This window comes from Idiotropiscis lumnitzeri, chromosome 16 (genome assembly GCF_059441095.1).
Source record: "Idiotropiscis lumnitzeri isolate Australia: NSW breed Sydney's pygmy pipehorse chromosome 16, RoL_Ilum_1.0, whole genome shotgun sequence".
Taxonomy (NCBI): domain Eukaryota; kingdom Metazoa; phylum Chordata; class Actinopteri; order Syngnathiformes; family Syngnathidae; genus Idiotropiscis; species Idiotropiscis lumnitzeri.
In genome coordinates, this window is record NC_142406.1 from 17,129,484 (window position 1) to 17,146,942 (window position 17,459).

General features: G+C 46.1%; 3 protein-coding genes and 1 non-coding gene across 10 annotated transcripts in view; 3 read left to right on the forward strand and 1 right to left on the reverse strand.

Moving 5' to 3' along the window:
- LOC148321934 (uncharacterized) lies at positions 1–5,590 on the forward strand. Of its 2 annotated transcripts, none has more exons than XM_088318141.1 (10): positions 1–113; positions 507–542; positions 632–694; positions 1,777–1,851; positions 2,502–2,549; positions 2,621–2,675; positions 3,033–3,122; positions 3,310–3,373; positions 3,447–3,489; positions 3,579–5,590. In XM_088318141.1, the coding sequence occupies exons 1-9, from the start codon at positions 98–100 to the stop codon at positions 3,468–3,470; spliced, it is 471 nt and encodes a 156-aa protein (XP_088174267.1). In that variant the 5' UTR covers positions 1–97; the 3' UTR covers positions 3,471–3,489; positions 3,579–5,590. The 2 variants fall into 2 exon arrangements, with proteins under 2 accessions (XP_088174267.1, XP_088174268.1); XM_088318142.1 differs by lacking the exon at positions 1–113 and adding an exon at positions 267–411.
- LOC148321935 (U8 small nucleolar RNA) lies at positions 1,463–1,595 on the forward strand. The gene has a single exon (XR_015839467.1). It is a non-coding gene; the product is annotated as a U8 small nucleolar RNA (small nucleolar RNA).
- Positions 3,823–13,600, reverse strand: sack1hb (scaffolding CK1 anchoring protein Hb). Of its 3 annotated transcripts, none has more exons than XM_088318139.1 (8): positions 13,375–13,600; positions 10,093–10,272; positions 9,669–10,001; positions 8,806–8,970; positions 8,604–8,728; positions 7,972–8,514; positions 5,710–7,885; positions 3,823–5,184 (listed from the first exon to the last, which is right to left on the reverse strand). In XM_088318139.1, exons 2-8 carry the CDS (start codon positions 10,213–10,215, stop codon positions 5,164–5,166), a joined length of 3,486 nt encoding a protein of 1,161 aa, XP_088174265.1. In that variant the 5' UTR covers positions 10,216–10,272; positions 13,375–13,600; the 3' UTR covers positions 3,823–5,163. The 3 variants fall into 3 exon arrangements, with proteins under 3 accessions (XP_088174265.1, XP_088174264.1, XP_088174266.1); XM_088318138.1 differs by having other exon boundaries at positions 13,371–13,599; XM_088318140.1 differs by lacking the exons at positions 10,093–10,272; positions 13,375–13,600 and having other exon boundaries at positions 8,604–8,679; positions 9,669–9,938.
- The window catches only part of LOC148321937 (ankyrin repeat and IBR domain-containing protein 1-like), a 16,571-nt gene continuing 11,303 nt past the window's right edge, over positions 12,192–17,459 (forward strand). Inside the window, exons 1-3 of one of the 4 annotated variants that reach the window (XM_088318133.1) lie at positions 12,192–13,669; positions 14,882–14,928; positions 16,735–17,112. The gene's annotated coding sequence lies outside the window, so the exon portion shown is untranslated. The remainder of the gene's footprint in view (positions 13,670–14,881; positions 14,929–16,734; positions 17,113–17,459) is intronic. The other 3 variants (XM_088318135.1, XM_088318137.1, XM_088318136.1) reach the window with 3 other exon arrangements.

A 17,459-nucleotide genomic window follows, 5' to 3' on the forward strand; every position in this document is an offset into this window, starting at 1 on the left:
ATTGCTTGAAAAGCTTTTTTGGACGAAGTGGACAAATATCACACCAGCTTGTTCAACTTCTCCTTTTCAGCAGAGACTCAATTGCTGCGATATAAAAATGAGCAGTTCAACAGGTGGGTCGACTGTGCTACTTTGTTGGAAGCAAAAATACGAGGTAGCATTTGCTAAAAGTTGATGACGTTGCTAAAATTGCCGGTACGAGCGCCAAGTTAGCTTTGTTAGCTTCAAGAGCGGCAGTCATAAGATGCTAAATGTGTAACTTATTCGTTTAATGTTTTTAGTTCAACTCATGCGTTCTATTGGATTCTAATGTGCTGTCAACTATTTTACAAGCTCACTCGGAAAATGTTAGCACATTATACAAACTGGCTAAACTTAAGCTAAAATGTCGTCATTGGATTTGGCTCATAGGTACAATATGCTTGGAAATTGATAGTAGTGGATTGTGTCAACTTGGTACTGTTAAGCAATATTTGTTGATAAGAACTTATATTTTCTTATAACAGCATTCAACATGGAAGATATCATTAGAGCTAAAGCAGGCGAGTTTGTCATACATGTTTTCAAATAGTAAAACACAGATGAACATGTTAAATCATTTTAAATGATACATTTTGTATTTCTCCACTAGGTGGAGGTACACAGGAGCCCAAAATTGAACAGCTGAAGAGTAAACTCGCTAATCTGCAACAAGGTGAGCAACCTTTTACTTATTAACACATGGTTTTAAATTAAATATCTTGTTTGGCAATTAATCATACCGTAAATGTTGATAAAACTTGGTTACATTTTGTTCGCTGGAGTTTAGTGTCCTGTGGAAAGTTCAGACTCAACAGTGACATCTTCTGGACTAAATTATCATGTCTTCAGTTTCTATTTATGTTGGCTAATGTCATTCAGTAGATTATCCAAATACACGCAATTCACTGCAACATGTATTTTCAGTTGCATTGCTTTATTTCATTTTTCTTTAGCTTGTTTCTAAAGTGGCGCAGGTTTTCTTTGGGCGGAAGCGCTCCATGTTCTCGTTATTTCCGTTTCCGTTTTTCATGTCGGCGTGTTTAAACGTCTTTATTCGTTACAACAGCTCGCCAGACAAAACACGTGGAAGCTCTGTGCATTATTATCTTAATCGGGAATGCAATTTGAAGTTAGCGTGAACATATACACGTCGAAAGTTCGATTTGCTTCGTTTTATTGTTGGGCGCCACTAAGAACGCTTATGTGTGATGACGTCATCGCAGATTTTTGCATATTGTGTCCGTTGAACATCCAAAATGACGGCAGAAATCAAATTCTAGTGGTATCGTGACTCGGTCGCCGTCATTCTTAGTCCGAAGGCATCAAGTGTTTCTCTCTCTCTCTCTTTTTCCAAGCGGGTTGCTAACCGTTGCAAAGTGAAACCGTGAGTGATTTGTCTGTGCCCTAAAGTCAAACCGTCGGTCTGTCTCTTACAACGATATTGTCAGTGAGGTACATCCTTACCTGTTACTCCTGTAAAGGAGTTTCAGAAAATGATGAATGGAGATTCATGAGATGTGATTAATATCTCTCTCCAGTATGATATGCAACACTCATGCTGGAGCCATTCTGATCCTTTCCACTTTGTGAACTTGAAAACTAAACGCTGATATGTGCTTTGACATTTCATGACAAAACATTTCGGTTAAAAGTTTCGCCACAATGATACATAATTCAATAAAATATGCTTTACAGGTTGCATCCTGATATTTCACTCTAAACATTTTGTCTCTTGTGTTTGATGTGCTCTTGAAGGCAAAAAAATCCTGGAAGCGGAAATGAGAGAGAGGAAATCGCTCATTGAGTGTCTACAGAAGGAGCTGGCCACCCGTAAGGAGCGCGTACATTCTCAGCACACATTGGATGTGGGAACCGCCCTCAAAGTTTTACTATTTGGTCTGAAATCGGAATTTGCAAACTCAGACGGAGATATGCATCTAAAGTCAAACAAACCCTCTGACCTCATGAAATGGAGGCACGGTCCATGCTTTTTATGTTTTCTATTGTAATATGAACATACAAATTTTTTGGTTACTCGTTGACGCACCAGTGACGTCACAATTGTGTGACCTAGTTAATGTATTGCGTGCGTTTACGAAGCCATTAAAGTCTGTTACCCGGTTGGGTTTCAACAGGTAGTGTGTCCTCGTGTGAATAAGTTCCTTATCATTATTTTTGTTACAGTCCCACAGATGATTAAATGAATGACACGAAGCTTTATTAAATAGCCAGCCATGCCTGCAAAAGGCCACTAGGGGACAGTAAAGAACACTCAGACACCACGTTCACTCGCCATGTTTTCAACACTTTCTCAATTTTATCACAGTGAACTTGTGTGTCAGAAACGTTTTGTTTGCATTTATGTCCTCGGTAGAATGTTTGCAATGTAGCCTGCTTGGAGGTTTCACTCCAAAGTATTTTCTAGCTATTGCTGCCAGCATTTGCTTTGGGATCGTCAAACGTTCCTGTTGTTGTTTCAGTGCAAACGGAGGCCTACCAGCTGGAGAGCACCCATCAAGAAAAAAAAGGTAGTGTGTTGAAACTGTCACTCACTCAGGCAGTCAAGTCAACCGAACCAAAACATCTTCTTTTGCTCAAGAATTGTCGCAGAAGTTGCAGCTCCAGTGTGAAGAATCCGAGCGCGACTCTGTCAGGTGATCCGTCACACTCAAACCGGAGCAACAACATACCGAAAAGTCCTGAAGACATTATTCATTTTCAAAGATGTTTGTTTTCACACTAGGTGGTAGTCCATTCAAATAGTCCTCTCAAAGTCGTCTTCCTTCTGTGGAAAATAAACCTCATTTTCCTAGTTGATAGTTTAAACGGAACATTTTATGCAAAATTGACTTTTGAAATTGTGCAAGCGGTTCAGTCTTTAGAGAGCCGGAAATGAAACGACCAACTGTGTCTTTTGAACATCCTAAATGTGGGTGTGCAAGATTTTGTGGCTCATTCATGTCTCATATTTTTTAATGATTTTTTTTTGTGCCGCCTGACGACCATTTTAGGCTTGCCGAACAGAACAAGAAGAGTGAAGACCTCCTAGCACAGCACCGGCTTGAAATCCAGGAGTTGAAGCTCAAGCGGCGCAAGTTACGGTGAATGTTCACTCCAATTATTATGCCAGTTCATCTCTGCCAAAAAAAAAGTGTTCAATTATTTATTTTTTTAAAATAAGGTTTATATTTGCCTTTACGTGTTTCACCGCCGCATGTCGAAAACTATACTATTTTTCTGCATGAAAACAAGTTGAATGTCGTTAACCAAAAATTGTTCCAACGACAGGCTGAAGTTTGAAAATCAGCTCCATCAACTGATTACGCAGCACAAGCAACTGTACGCCATCGTTGTAAGTTGACTAGTTTTCCCCGCTGTGCTTTATCTGCTTCATAACGGAAATATTCTTCTTATTGGATATCCAGAAAGATTCTCAGCCCAAACAGTAAGGCAGAGCATTGACTTGAGGTGAATAACCTTCGGCACTTCCCATTTTTTTTTTCCCTGGCGTGCTTCCCCGTATTTTCCCTTTAACTCTTGTTCCATCGCTCTTGCAGAACGTGAGACGTCAGCTCACCTGATGACACGCACCGCGAGGACTTGAAATGCGCAAAGCGGGTATTGCGATGAAAAACAAAAGGCTCGTTTTCTCCTTTTCTACCCACGTTGACCCGAGGTAACTGGCAAAATGTTCCCCTGCCAAATCGGTTGCATTTTCCGTTTGAATTTGCATTTCAACAACACGTCGTTCATCATTCTGGGAACCAAAACACAATTGCAAAAGTGCGCAGACAAACATGATTGGCTTGGAAGAAGTTTAATAAAAGTATTTGCAGCAGACTTCAAGTACATTTTCATAATACTAAATGACCACTTATTCAAATTTTATTTTAAAAAACAAATATGAATACAAGATTCTTTGATATGACAGTGTGACACGTATTGGTTAATTCAAAACAGACAGCCAATTAATGATCTCGAATATGTACAATCCCGCATATGAAGCGGTGCAGAAAAAAAAGAAAATCTTTGGTTTAATGGCACGAGCCAATCGAGGCGTCGATGACATTCAAAATGAGCCGGTTTTGGTTTTTTTTGCTCCAAAGGCGGCAGAAAGAGACTTTGTCCAGTTCAAGTTGACGCTGTAAACGTGTTTCTGTACATTAAATAACAAGTTGAAGGCCAAAAACGACGACACTTGGCGACCAGCTCCAAATGAGACGGCCGAGCGAGAACCCTCCTGTTATGGCGCCGCTTTCAATTGTCAACAATCGGGAAGAAAGAAAACAATTTGAGGGAAATTCACAAGAATTGCCGTCTTCTTTTTATTTTACTTTTCAATCTGCAAGAGTTGGCATATGAACACAAGGGACCGTCGAATGCATTTCATTTTTGAATCAGACCGATGGCCTTTTTCATTCGGAAGGAGCTCAAAAAAGGTGGCAAGGTTAACTTTGTATTTCATATTTTTTTTCTTTTTTATTGAGCAAATATTTACAATAAGACACTGATAAATTTCCAAATAAAAATATGTGCCGTACGCAGGCCATACTTTGCCCAGCCCGCTTTAATATTTACAATTTGTTTCCTCACAAATATTCAACACTTTTTTCCCACGCCGTCGTTATTTTATGTTAAACACACAAACACAAATTGTGTGTCGTCTCCAAATGACATAACAGGAGGGTTTGAACAGTTTCTTATATTTGTGTTTTCGATTCATTTTGGCACAACGGAAGTGGAAAAACAAAAGAAAAAACATTTTTTTTGTTGTTGAGTGGCCTTGATCTGTATTTTTGTTGTTTTCTTCAAACTTCCACTTTCAGTCAACAAGCCTGCACCAAGCCCATCTTTTCGTTTTCATTTCCGCTCACCTTCTTCTTCTTTTCCTTTCGGCTTTTCCCCTTTCAGGAGTCGCCACAGCGAATCCGTTGCCTCCATCGAAACCAGACAGGCACATTCTGCCAATATTGATTTTTTTTTTTTTTTTTTTTTTTTCATTTTTCCGTGTTGTCGTTTCAAGTCAAATAAATCCGGCAGGAGAGGTCGTCGTGTTGGATGGAGCAAACTTTTGGAGTGTTTTTGGCACGTGAGTGAGTTTGACACTTGAGTCGATTCCCACGTCGTCGTCATTTTTCCGTCTTATCCCAGCGTATTCCCCATCTGTTAAAAAAAAACAACAACAAAAACATGCAGAGGTTTGGTGACGTCACTTTAATCAGTCAGTTGGTAACAAATCGGAAAAACAGAATTAAGATGAGCGAATTAATACGTGATTTGGAAATGAAACGTATTCGGGTCTCCAAATAGAAGCGAGGTTGAAAGATTAAGATCTTCTTTTTGGAATTCTGATCCTAACATCATTCCTCAATTTTACGTCTAAAGACGGGCGGGCGTATACCGTGTGAGTCTTGAGTTTTTCAACAAAGATGGCGGCTCACAATCAAATGACAAAGTTGAGGCGACGTCGTCTTACGTGGCATTGACAACCTTAGCAAACCAAGGAACCTCTGAATTCCACTTGCATGATTTGGTTACTGCTGGAAACCTTATTTGAGGACATTCTACTAAGTTGTGCGAAAATAGCTGAAACTCTGAGCAGTCGGACTGAAGCATTTCAAGTTTGACGGCCCAAAGGGGCTGCAATGCATTGACGTTTCCTCGTTGTGAGGAGTGACATGAAAGTACCTCAAAGCGGCTGTAGACTTTCTTCTCCTTCCTCAGGCTCTCGATCCTCTTGAGCAGTCCCTCCCTCTCCTGCACGGCGCCTTGCGGTCGGAGCAAGCGGTTCTTCTTGGCGGAGAAGTCGTTGTCCTTTGCGTCGCGTTCGCCGTCCTCGTCGCGCTCGTGTCGGTTCTTTTGGCTGTTTGCCGAGATCTGCTCCAGGATGACCTTGGTGTCATCGCGGAGGTTGCTGCTGAACAGCACCGAGCTCCCGGAGGGCTGGTAGCGTGATGAGCCTGACGTGCCGGGCGACGTCCGGTGGTTGGCGCTGGTCGGATCGGCGCCGCCGGAAGCCGTGTCCTTAGTTTGCTTTTTGTTGTAATCCTCGACCATTTCTTTCACGGTGCTCATGCTTCCCCGATCTTCTCCCGAGGACTTCTTCTCCTTCTCCTTGGGACCCAAGAATCCCTTGAGCCTCTGAGTCTGTTTCTTCAGGAAGTCGAGCGTCTTGCCGTCACCCTTGCCGTCGCTAAGAGCGTTGATGGACGTGTTGGATCCCGTGACTTTTTCCTTCGAGTCGTCGTGCGGCGCAGCGGAGGAGCTATAAGAGCGACTCTTCTTCAGCTCGCTCTTCTCGGAGTCCGTGGCATCCGTCAGGATCTCCTCGCCACATGACACCCGACGAGGATTGAGTCCCTTGAGCTTAAGCGGGTCCCGTTTAAAGATCAGGGGGGACGGAAGGGGCTTCAAAGTCTTAAAAATGTCTTTCTTTTGACCCTCCGACGAGTTCTCCTCCTTGTGGCTTTCGGGAGGCTTCACGCTGCTCACGAAAGGTTTGGGAGAGAGTAGAGACGGTTTGGAGGATGTGAGCGACGCTCGCCGATTGAGTTCCGACACTTTTGCTGAGGGATCCGCTTTCTTTACGTCGGATTCTGTCGAACTGATCGCTGTCGTACTTGTGGGGGAATGCTCCGAATAGTCCGGCTTCTTCTCTGCTGGCTCCGGGACTTTGAGCGACGCTTCCGTCTCCATTTTGGATGCTTTTCGCTTCGCGGCGACATCGTTGAAATACTTCAGTCGACCGGCGGGGTCGTTGATGTTCAGAGATGAGGACGTGACGGTGTTGGATGACTCAACAGTCGGGTCAGACTCTCCGTGCTCTTGGCGTTTCTGGTATTCATCTTTTCCTTCTGCGATGTCGGTCAGTCCTTCCTTTGGATCCTCGCTTTTCTCTTCGTCCTTCTTAATCTGTTCCTCAGCCATCTTTTTCCACTCGAAAGGTTCCCGAGACAGCGAGCGCCTCTTCTCCAGGATCTGGGCTACAATAGAGGATTTGCCGTCGTCCTCTGTGGGGGATTTCACGCCGGCACTCCCGCTATGCATTTCTGTTTTGGAAGAGGAGAATATGAGCGACGAGCGCAGGCGGGAGCTTCGCTGAAGTAGTGGGTTGATCCGTGAGCGGAAGGAGTCATGTTTGGAAAGGAAGAGTTCTGGGGTCTCTTTGGCTTCTTTGTCTCTGCTGTCGTCTTTTGCAAAAGCCCACTTATCCTCTCGCTCCACTTCCTTCTCGCTTCTATCGTGTGAAACTGAGGAAAGCGGGTCATTGGTGGTCGAATCCTTGCCGGTGCCATCGGGGATGATGGGCTTCCCAAAGCGTGGTTTTTGGATATCCGTTCTGGGCTTGGGGGTGCCCGAACTTTCACCGGGCTCCTGCGCAGACGGAGCATCTTCAAATGCGTCAGGCCCCGCGGGTAGATTGAGCCCATCCTCCCCGCCTTCCTCGTATGTGCTCAGATACGAGTGGATCCTCCAGTTGCGCAATCCGTGCCGGACGCTGGCATCCTGTCCGTGCTCCTGATCGGAATGCTTTGGAAACGACTTGTTGTCTGGGGGGTGAGGATGCGTGGGTGAGCTCTGGCAAGCGTACGCCTGACCAATGGTTGGCCTCTTCGGAGCGGCGCTTCCTCCGTACCTTCCAGCTACCGGAGGTGCATGAATGCCATCGGGTCCGCTTAAATCTTCGGAAGAGAGATGCGGGTAGCCTCTCGGGTAGTTCCCTGCGCTGAACTCTCGATCTGAGCGAAATGAGCTTGAGTCTGAATACTGGTCGATGGCTATATGCGGAGGACGATGTCTGTCATAGTGGCCGTGGCCGGAACCTGGTCCGGGACCTTCACTGTAGAAATGATGTCTGGGTTCCCTGTTGAGAAAAAAAAAAAATCAGACATTCAATGAGATTTCGGAACGTGAACGGCAAAAGAATCGGCGGTCGGAAAGGCAGTCTACCTGTGGAAGTCTTTCTCGTCCAGATTGTTCAGGACTCGGTGCTTCATGTAGTGCCTGGAGGACATGTAATTGTCCTGAGTACCTTCGGCGTAGCTGTGCCTCTTGAAGTTGCTCATCTCCATCTGCCGGGACACGATGGAGCGTCCCTGGTCCAAGTAGGACTGCTGTGGACGAAACTGCTGCTGGGAATACTTCCCCATCATAATTCCCGCCCCGTGCTCGATGGTATGACGAAAGGGGTCGTTTCTCCGGAAAGGAAGTGCCAGGTTGCGTTCCTGATCGCCGTACGGGAAGCTTGAGGTCATCTCGGCTTGCCTCCGGAATCCCAGAGGATTCCGTAAGGACTGGCTCCTCTTTAAGCCCAACTGTCTGCTTAAGTAACCGCCGGCGTCCGGTATGGCAAGCGCTCCGTCCGACGAGTCGATGATGAGTGGCTCGGACTGCGCGTAGAGGATGCGAAACTCTTCGTCGAACGTGGCCACCAGTTCGCCCAGGAAAAGGTGAGCGATGCAGCGATGAATTTTCTCATACGACCACATGAAGCTAGGAGAGAATACGGAGAAAAAAATCATCTTGCGGATATGACAGATGGAACAAAGTCAAACAAACAACGGCAAGGATCAGGAACGCACCTGTAATTACCGCTGAGCACGGCTCTGCAGTCAGCCAATAGGAAACGATCTTTCATTTGCCCCTTGAATGACTTCCCTGTGCGAGATTGATACGTTATTCCCGCCACAGTCCTGACACGCATCCTCTGCAAAACGAAAATGCATCTTCATGTCTCAGGTTTCGTGTTATGGGATATGATGGACGGCTGTCAAAAAGTCTTACCTGAATTAAGTCCAAGTTGACCTTGCAGTTGATCACCATGGAGACAAAGTTGTGGGCTTCCTGCTCGTCCAGCAGAATATACACAGGAATGTGGCGCGCCGTCGCGTCCAAGAGGTCGGCCAAAATGTCCACGTCGGTAAACGTGTCCATCACCACGGCGATAACCTGAGAAGGAGACGGAAATGATGACTTGCGATGCAAACAATCGGGTCCCGTCGACCTTTGGGAACATGCGTTAGGAGTCTCTCGTTATTGCTTCTCGGTTCGATGGAGAGATTTTGGAGGGACGGCAAATTGCGGCAGCCGAGCGGAAACCGGCAAACGATACCGCGACGGGGTTAGCCTACGTCCATTTAAAATCGTCATGAGCCGCCAATCGACTCATTTAAGACGTCACGGATCCATTTGATTTATTTGGGTGCTTGTGAATGAGTGAAGAGTCGTGTTAAGGCAAAAGTTGTTTCCAGATGGCCTAAAACATCCTCCGGAAAGTGAAAAAGCGCCACGTATGGATCGCAGGAAACAACTGCGACCAGCACCGTCGGGATACATTCCAAAAAGACCGGCCGCTAATGCGAGCAGGTCTGACGAGTCGCGAGTCCTGACATCTGGCATGTGCATCTCGACTTAATGAGCGCCTCTTTAGTTCTCGCCAGAGCCTGGCAGCCAGACGTTGGTCGGAAAGGGCGGAGCGGCAAAGTTCGCGGCGGCAACACGAGTCAGCGATGCTTTGGCTGTTCAGTACGTGCGATAAAGAGAAGATAAAATAGGAGGCCTTGATTTATGACGCGCGCTTCCTCACTTGCGTTCACGTGGAGTGCAAAGTGACGTCTTCACGTTGCGCCCAAACAAAGTTTTCTTACCTGCCGAGCGTTCTTGATGAGTCTCCTCGCCTGCTCCTTGATGCTCGGCATGTTCGGCTCCGCCGGGTTCACCAGAGTGGTGACCTCGGTGGGCCCGATGAAGTTGTTCTGGATCAGCGGCCATCCCAGGTCCAGACCCGGAGCGGCCAGGTCGGACTGCATGGGCCAGTAGGTGTCGGACGAGCCGTCTTCATTTTGGCCCGCTTCCGGGAACCTCACGTCAGGAACGCTGTGGGCGTGGCTGGGCTCCTGGACGGTGGATTTGATGTGCTCGATTTCAGATTGGGCCAGGAAGCTGACCACGTCCGCGCCCTGCAGGAACTCGTAGTAGCCCTGGCGGGACACAAAGCGCACGATGGATGCGTGCTTGTCACGTGACGCAAACAGGCCTCGAATGCGCTGCAATCCTTTTTTTTTTTTTTACCGATAAATCATTTTCGATCAGGGCGTCGATGGCCAGGCGATATTCTTCCTTGTAATGCGGAGGCAGGTAGTTTGGGTCCATGGGGTTCTCGCCAATGGACGAACTCTGAGAGCGGTGAGCCATGGTCGGCGATTAGGAGTGGGAGTCGACGTCAAGGTCGTTAGTGAGGAAGGCGAAACTCTACAACACAGAAGCAAGCCAAAAAAGAAAAAAAAGGGGATCACGGCAATGTCGAGTTTGCTGAGAAGTGACGATTGGTGAGCCGAAAGTGGAAAGATTTGCAGCGGGGAGGAATGCGGAGGTGTATGGACAGGTTCCCTCGCTCCGATCGCTGCCGAGTCAGTCCGCTAACGTGTCAAGTGAAATCCACCGAGCCGTTTCATTCGGGCCAGACAGCTGCGCACGACACGTCTCATCCGGTGGCGGCGGCACTCGGACTTTTCATTCGCCGCTCTGTCCCTCGTTTCGGAGAGAATGTCAACTCGGGGGATGCGGCAAGGTTGTTTTTTTTATGTCAGAACCGAGACGAAAACAAAACAATCCTGTTCAGCGACTTGTTGCAGCGCGCGTTTTTTTCACTGTGTGGAGCCGTCTCCGTGGCAACGGACCGTCTGTCATCCGATGTTGGGAGGCTGATTGTCAGTGTGCGCACAAATTATTTAAGAAGCCAATTGTTTTTGTTCCAACTTAAAGAGCGTGAGACCTCTGCACAAAGTTGCTGTGCTCGCTAGGCGGACCGACGGGAGAGTTACGTTTCGAGAAGCCCGAGTGAGTCATTAGGTAGCTTTTTGTTTGTGGTTTTTTTTAGCCGGTAAGTCATCTGGGAGCAAAATGGCCGACTTCCTTTTTTCTCCCTCTCATTCCTAACGCTTGCATCGGCGCATTTGTGGTCCGCCGCGGCCTCGCAAGTATGTTGGGCATACGTGCGACTTGGTCTGGGATCACTTCACAACCGCCGACATTTCATTGTCGAAGAACTCGAGCGGGCTCGGGCTCGAGACGTTCCGCTGAATCGTCACATTTGGATTGTGTGATGAAATAATAGCGCGCCGCGGAGGTTTGCGAGTCGGGCCCGATTGAGCTGGACTGCGGAAAGGAGCAGCACGGCTGGGCGGCTCGCTCGACGTCGACACTCCCACCTGGCTGACTCATCGGGAGAGGCAAACAAACACGCTTTGTTTTGACAGCAACATCGCAGCAGCGAGGGGATCGCACGCCGTTCCTCTCTTTTGTGGCAAAGTCAAGTGACTGACGAGGACACCTCGGCCGCCTCGACGGCCATTTTGAAATAAAAACGACAACCGCAAAGTCGGTACACTTGACAAAACATCCGCTCGGGTGTTCCCCCCCCCCCCCCAAAAAAAAAAAGCTGCACAACACTGCGGTTTGTTGCCCAGACACAAGCGTGTTCTTCATTTTCAAAAAAAGTCTTCAAAATTACTGCAACATTCACGTCGCATCATCGGAAAAACATTTTTCACATTTCGATAAAACATTTTCAAATGTTTGCGTGTCAAGGCTCCCGACTATCGCCGCCATTTCAACCTCCAGTTTTTGTTATCGTTGTCCGGCCTTCAACCTCTGCTGGTTTCTAAGCCCGGCGTTGACGTGAGCTCACGCTCGGCATTCCTGCGCTGACATCAAATGCACGTCGAGAGAAAACGTGAGTCAGCGAGCCGTCAGCCGTACTCGCCCATCGCAAACGTATCTGTGGTGTCTGCCGCCTCGCCCACTCGCATCCATCGGGCATACCTGCCGTTCATTTAGCCGCTAATTAAGCCCGGCGAGGAATACCTGAGAACAGGTTGGGAGGGACGAGCCAGTTCATGCGTCGTAAACGCGCTCGTCCGTCCGAGCGCGTTTACGACGCAGGACCGACGTGTCACTCGTCGGAACTGTTGAGCGCCGCGCAAAAGCGAGGCCTCCAGGTCCACTTTAGTGATGGCGGCTTGACCTTTCAACTTTCTCAACAATCTTCAAGTGACAAATTGTCACTTGGTGCTTTTTTGTGAGGAACTTCCTTTCAGATCCGTTGTCGTTGTGGAGCGCTTCAGTTACTGCGATGCCCTCGCAACAGTCGCAAACGCACTTTTGGCCGTCGACCGTCAAACACGCCAGGACAAAATGAGAAGACTCGCAATTTTTAGCTCACAATGTTTTTTTTTATAGCATGAAATATATTTTCTTGTGATATTCAGGACTATTTATAGCACAACTGGTTTCCCTTTTCATCCCGTCAAATAAAATAAAATAATCACCTTGCGACTCAAAATATCAAACCTTCTTTTTTGGGGGTAAAATGACAATTTCTTTCTCGCAATAAGTATGTTTTACCTCGCGACGCTTTCAAATGAATTTTTTCTTTGTAAAATATTGATTGTGGGACTGCAACACTTTTTGTGATGTTTCTAAACACAATTATCGATATACTTTCTTTTATTCTCATAATCTTACAACTTTATTTGAATATTATTCAATTCCAATTTGTTCCTCGCAGTAGCTACATTTTTCTTGTAAAGTTGTTTTTTTCTTGGCTGGTTTCCCTGGAAAGCATTTGTGTCAAATCTGCAACGCTGCCCCTGCCGTTTCCCGGCGGTACGGCAACGTGTCACGCGTCTGGGCCAGCTTTCCAAATGTCTACTCTGGAAGTACGAGCGTGAATGGAGCTTTTCCACGATCTGCCCGAACGAAACGAAAGCGCTTGAGCTCGTGGCTAACCCGACCGAGACCGCCATCTATAAAAAGAACCGCGAGAAATTCTTCCCACGATAGCGACTTTCCTCCTTGTAATTCCGCACAGTGGACCACTGTTTTCCAAGTGAGTGACTCACGGGGAAAAAGCGGCAACCCGATTTGAATGCACACTTTTTTTTTTTTTTGACGGCTGCAAACCAAATGAAGGTAGCAAAGTCCACAGGCGGGGACCGTCTCGAAACTGAAGACCGGCCGACTTCTTCGGGCGCACCTTTTCAAACTATTTCGATTCGGTTTGTCCATTGGCAGTGACGACCTGGAGGAAGTCATCTTCCATCCTGGGGTGCACAACGAAGACAGTAAACATGTTTCTTTTCAGCTCTAACTGCACTCACACAAAACACGGAGAAATTGTGAAGAAAAATATGCAGTGCGGTTAAAACTGGACAGGACTCATGACAAGGAACCAAATGAGCGCAATTGTAGAATAGAAGGACGGAATAAAGGAGAGGAGAATGGAATGTGGCGCATGAATAGAAAGCTAAAAGTCAGGAAGTCAATGGAATAGAAAAGAGCCACTGTACCGACTTGATCTTTTGTCCAACTTGCTCTCGCCTTCCATTTACTTCCAAACTTGTGCAACGTCTTCTCGTTTTTGTGTCCGCATTTGTTTAAATGAAATAAAACGCCGAAAATCGCGAGGCTCCGGGCCCGGTTGGAGAGCTGTGCGTGAGTCCGTCCAAGTTACTCCCTCGGGGCCGCCGCCACTACGGCGAATGAGGAGAACCGCGAGAGGCGACAGACTCCGCCCAGAGACGTCGTCGGCCCGCCACCGGATCGCGGAGGCTCCCGCTGCAAGCTCCGCCCTGACATCTTGGTCGTGGTGAGCCTCGTCGTTGTTTTTTTGCGTTTTGTTTTTTTCCAAACTTCCACTCAAAAATGGCTGCTCGCTGTTGATTGGGAGGAAACTTGTTGTCAGTTGACGTTTGCGAGACGGCCAACTATTAATCTGTCATGTTTGGTATACTTGGAATCTAAAAAATAATTTCAAGTGTGTTTGTTACAGATTGCTGTATAAATGAAAAACTTTTTTAAATTCAGCATTATTAAAATATAGCTGTATATATAACTGTAATGGTTATTTAAATTATTGTGCAAGTGTGTATTGTTTTCACTCCTACATATATATGTATTCCAAATTTGTTTACATTTTAATATAAATAACATTTTAAAAAACATTTTCATTATTTGTATTCAAACCTAATTATTTCCTCTCTAGGATATTTTTAGTCCTGAAAGTAGATCTTTTATTTCCAATAGTTTTTTTTTTATTACACTTTTAATGATAAGAGAATTCTGCTCCTTTTAAAATAAATGTAGCCGATTGTTGACGCTTGTGCATGCAATGGCATAAAACTGCCAATTTGTCACCGTATGTGACCTTTGATTGCCTGCTTGTGTTTGCTGGCCACAAATGAACTTTTATGATTGTTTTATTTGCGAAACGATAGATACTTGCTTCCTTGGCTGTGCGCTGCCTACATTGTTGTTACTTGTTAATAAGCGAATGATAAATGCATCACAGGACAACAGAAAGTGACTCACTCGACTGATCAGATCACAATTTGCGTTATTTTAATGAGGTTCCGTTTGCTCAGTGCAGGCCTACCTTAGTGTTGCCCCCAGGATATTTTGATACAATTTTGTTCATTTAAAACACACATGTTATCTAAACAGTGTAATATATTGTTCTTCTGAACATTTTTTTCCCAAACATTATGAATATATTTCACCAAAATATTTTCATTAAATTGTTAATTTGGTATTTTTTTAATTGAATAAAATAGCCACAAATATCTTGTCTATATTTTCCTGAATATGAAATATTTATTTCTCCAGAAATAAATTACGTATTGAATTTGAATAAGTGAATTAATTTTTATTTTATTTCTTTTTTTTAATAAAAAATATTAAAAATAAATAAATTAATTATTTTTAATGGAATATTGAATTAAAAACATTCTGCTCCAGAGTATTTTTTTAATTGAACTTTGTCCCCCCCCCAACTCCCTCTTCTCTTTTTGTCCGTGCTTAGGACTGATTAAGCAAACAAAGCAAGCCAACGCATGAATACACAATCAGGTAAGTACGTTCCGAACTTTAGCTCTCTTTATATGGCCTTCATCCTGAACACACCTTGTTCCATGTGCGCTCCGATAGCGACACACACACACAGTGGCCACTATTTCCCAAAGGTGCGCCGCCTGTTTGAATCTGCGTGCTCACCAAGCCATTTTATGAAACTCTCATCAGGCCTGTTTGCGCTGCTACTCATGCAAATGTGCAAAACTCCCATGCGAGTCGTTTGCCTTGGGCATGACTGCATGAAAACTTGGAACTGGGAGTGACAAAGGAGGGCGAAAAAGACGCTCCCGATGGCAAACAAGTACATACTCAACGGCGAGGTGGAGGGCGCGGCCCCTTGCAGGAATGCGCCGGAGGCATCTCGCCACACCCTCCTGAGATCCCCCCCCCCCTTCCCTCCTACCACCTTGCCTCGGCTGAGTCACCTGCTCAACCAGTATGTGTGCAAGTACGGACTGGAAGTCCTAATCCTGGCCACACCACGCCTCCAAACACAAGCAAACTTGAAAAGTGACTGGGGAGGACATGTTTTATTTTTTCACTACTCAACTGCAGCCGGGACAGGCGTGTGTTAGGGACTTACTGTGTTGTAGAGTTAAATCTTCAAGAACAAAGTATTGTAAATCCGTCAAATGTTCTGCCTCTATTTCATATTTTTATTTTTGTAGGAAATGTAAGAAATTATTTTATTCATTAGGTAGTTTTTTTTAATTAGTTGATCAAATAATCTGTGACCAGAAAATGTTGTGCCAAACATTGGAATCGGCCTCAGCCTCCAAAAATCCAAATTGGTCTGGCCTGAGTTCTAACGTCACAATACAGATGCTATTTGTTCGCCCATCTATAGCACTTTGCTTTCAGTCAAGAGTTAATGTCGCTGCCTATACAGCGCCCTCATCTCAAATTTTTGCTTGCAAGTCAAAGCAAAGCAAAAAAAAATCTTTGAAGGTGTCTCTTTGCTCAAGGCGCCACTATATATCGTTTTTTTTCTATCCTCATCTGCATTCCCCTCCGGGTCGAGCTTTCCCAGCATGCCTTTCTCACGCTGTAATGTCACACCTGAGTATAAGGTGACTCTCCACCCCCGCGGGTCATCTTGACACCATTGTGAGGCCGGGCTCCACTTTGTCCCCTTCCACGAGCGTGCAGTATGTGCAACACGCGGGGGGGGCTGACGCCGCATTGTATGCCAATTAACACCATATGGGAAAGGCGAGCTGCCAAATAATGACCACTCGCTCAACAAGACCTCAGTTAGTGGCGTAAAATCCCCAGATGGGAAGTGGTCTGACAGTCTGTCAATCAAAATAGAGTTTCAAAATCTGGTGTCTAGCCGGGATTCAGGTTTTCAACCAGAGTTAAGGTTTCAAATTCGGGTTTCAAGGCCTGGTGGAGACCTGAAATGTGGCTTGCTCCTTCCTTTCATTCTTTTTCCATCCTTCACATAAACCTTTCTTTCCATACTTCTTCCCTTTCATATATTATCTGTAATTCTCATTCTTCCTTCTGTTCTTTTTTTCTGTCCTTACACCTTTTCATCCTCTCCTTTCCTTCCTGACATTCATTTTTGTACTTTCATTCATGACTACTTACCAAATGTATTGCCATTGTGCACCTGTGTTATACTGCCCCCTAGTGTGCTGAGGTGACGTGCACAAAAACATTCATCCAACATCGTTTAAAAAGTTAGTCAGGTTTCGTATAGAATGTTTTAAAAACCTTTTATCCAACATTTTTTAATATAACCTATTATGTGACGATGTAACATTTATATTTGTATGTATTGACATTTGTTATTTATAGATAACAACGGTTCGAGTCCACGCTGGGGCCTTCCTGTGCGGACCTGAGCGTAGAAGAAGAGAACGGACCAATCAGGTAACGGCTCCCGCGCATGCTCTCTTTCTCCTCCCTGTGGTCAGAAACAACAACAGTGAAGCGGACCACCGTAGCCGCCACCCGCATCAGCCCACTCCCGTCAACCGCCAGTTTCGCCCCTGTGCCGGCATCCTCCTCACCGTCGTCGCCCCACGTACACCGACCAGTCCCGCCCGGCCTGGCTCTCTCTGGCTGTGGGAGGATGTTCGAGCGGAGGAGCATCACCTCCGGCGAATGACGGCGCGTTATGGCCCAGCGAGAGCTTCCACTAGCCCCGCGGAGCGAGTGAAAACGGGGGCAAGGGTGAGTTGAAGGCGGCTGTGATTTCACGTCGAAGGGTTAGCTCGCTGCGTTAGCATCTGGAAGCTAACCAGCGGCTAGCAGCCACCGTCCCTTTTCCGGGTTACCTTGCGGACTTGCGAACGCACACGGCCGACCGCTTGGTCGAACCGAACCGCGGGGCCGCGTGGAGGCAATCGCCCCGGGAGAGACGATTCATTGTTGCTCTTGGGTGCCCCACTTGACCACCACCACCGCGACCAAGCCAATTCTTAGCATATGTTGCTAACGCAACAGCTAAATGAACTTTTTTTCTATTGACAACACGAGTTGTTAGCCGTTATTCCTTCGTGTTATGACGCAGTAAAGTG

Excerpts from the sequence above, each read along its gene's own strand:
- sack1hb (XM_088318139.1), bottom strand. The coding sequence starts at position 10,215 with ATGGCTCACCGCTCTCAGAGTTCGTCCATTGGCGAGAACCCCATGGAC. Across the intron at positions 8,729-8,805 it reads TCAACTTGGACTTAATTCAG|AGGATGCGTGTCAGGACTGT; the intron begins GTAAGACTTTTT and ends TTCGTTTTGCAG. Across the intron at positions 8,515-8,603 it reads GTGCTCAGCGGTAATTACAG|CTTCATGTGGTCGTATGAGA; the intron begins GTGCGTTCCTGA and ends ATTCTCTCCTAG.
- LOC148321934 (XM_088318141.1), top strand. Across the intron at positions 543-631 it reads TATCATTAGAGCTAAAGCAG|GTGGAGGTACACAGGAGCCC; the intron begins GCGAGTTTGTCA and ends TTTCTCCACTAG. Across the intron at positions 2,550-2,620 it reads CACCCATCAAGAAAAAAAAG|AATTGTCGCAGAAGTTGCAG; the intron begins GTAGTGTGTTGA and ends CTTTTGCTCAAG.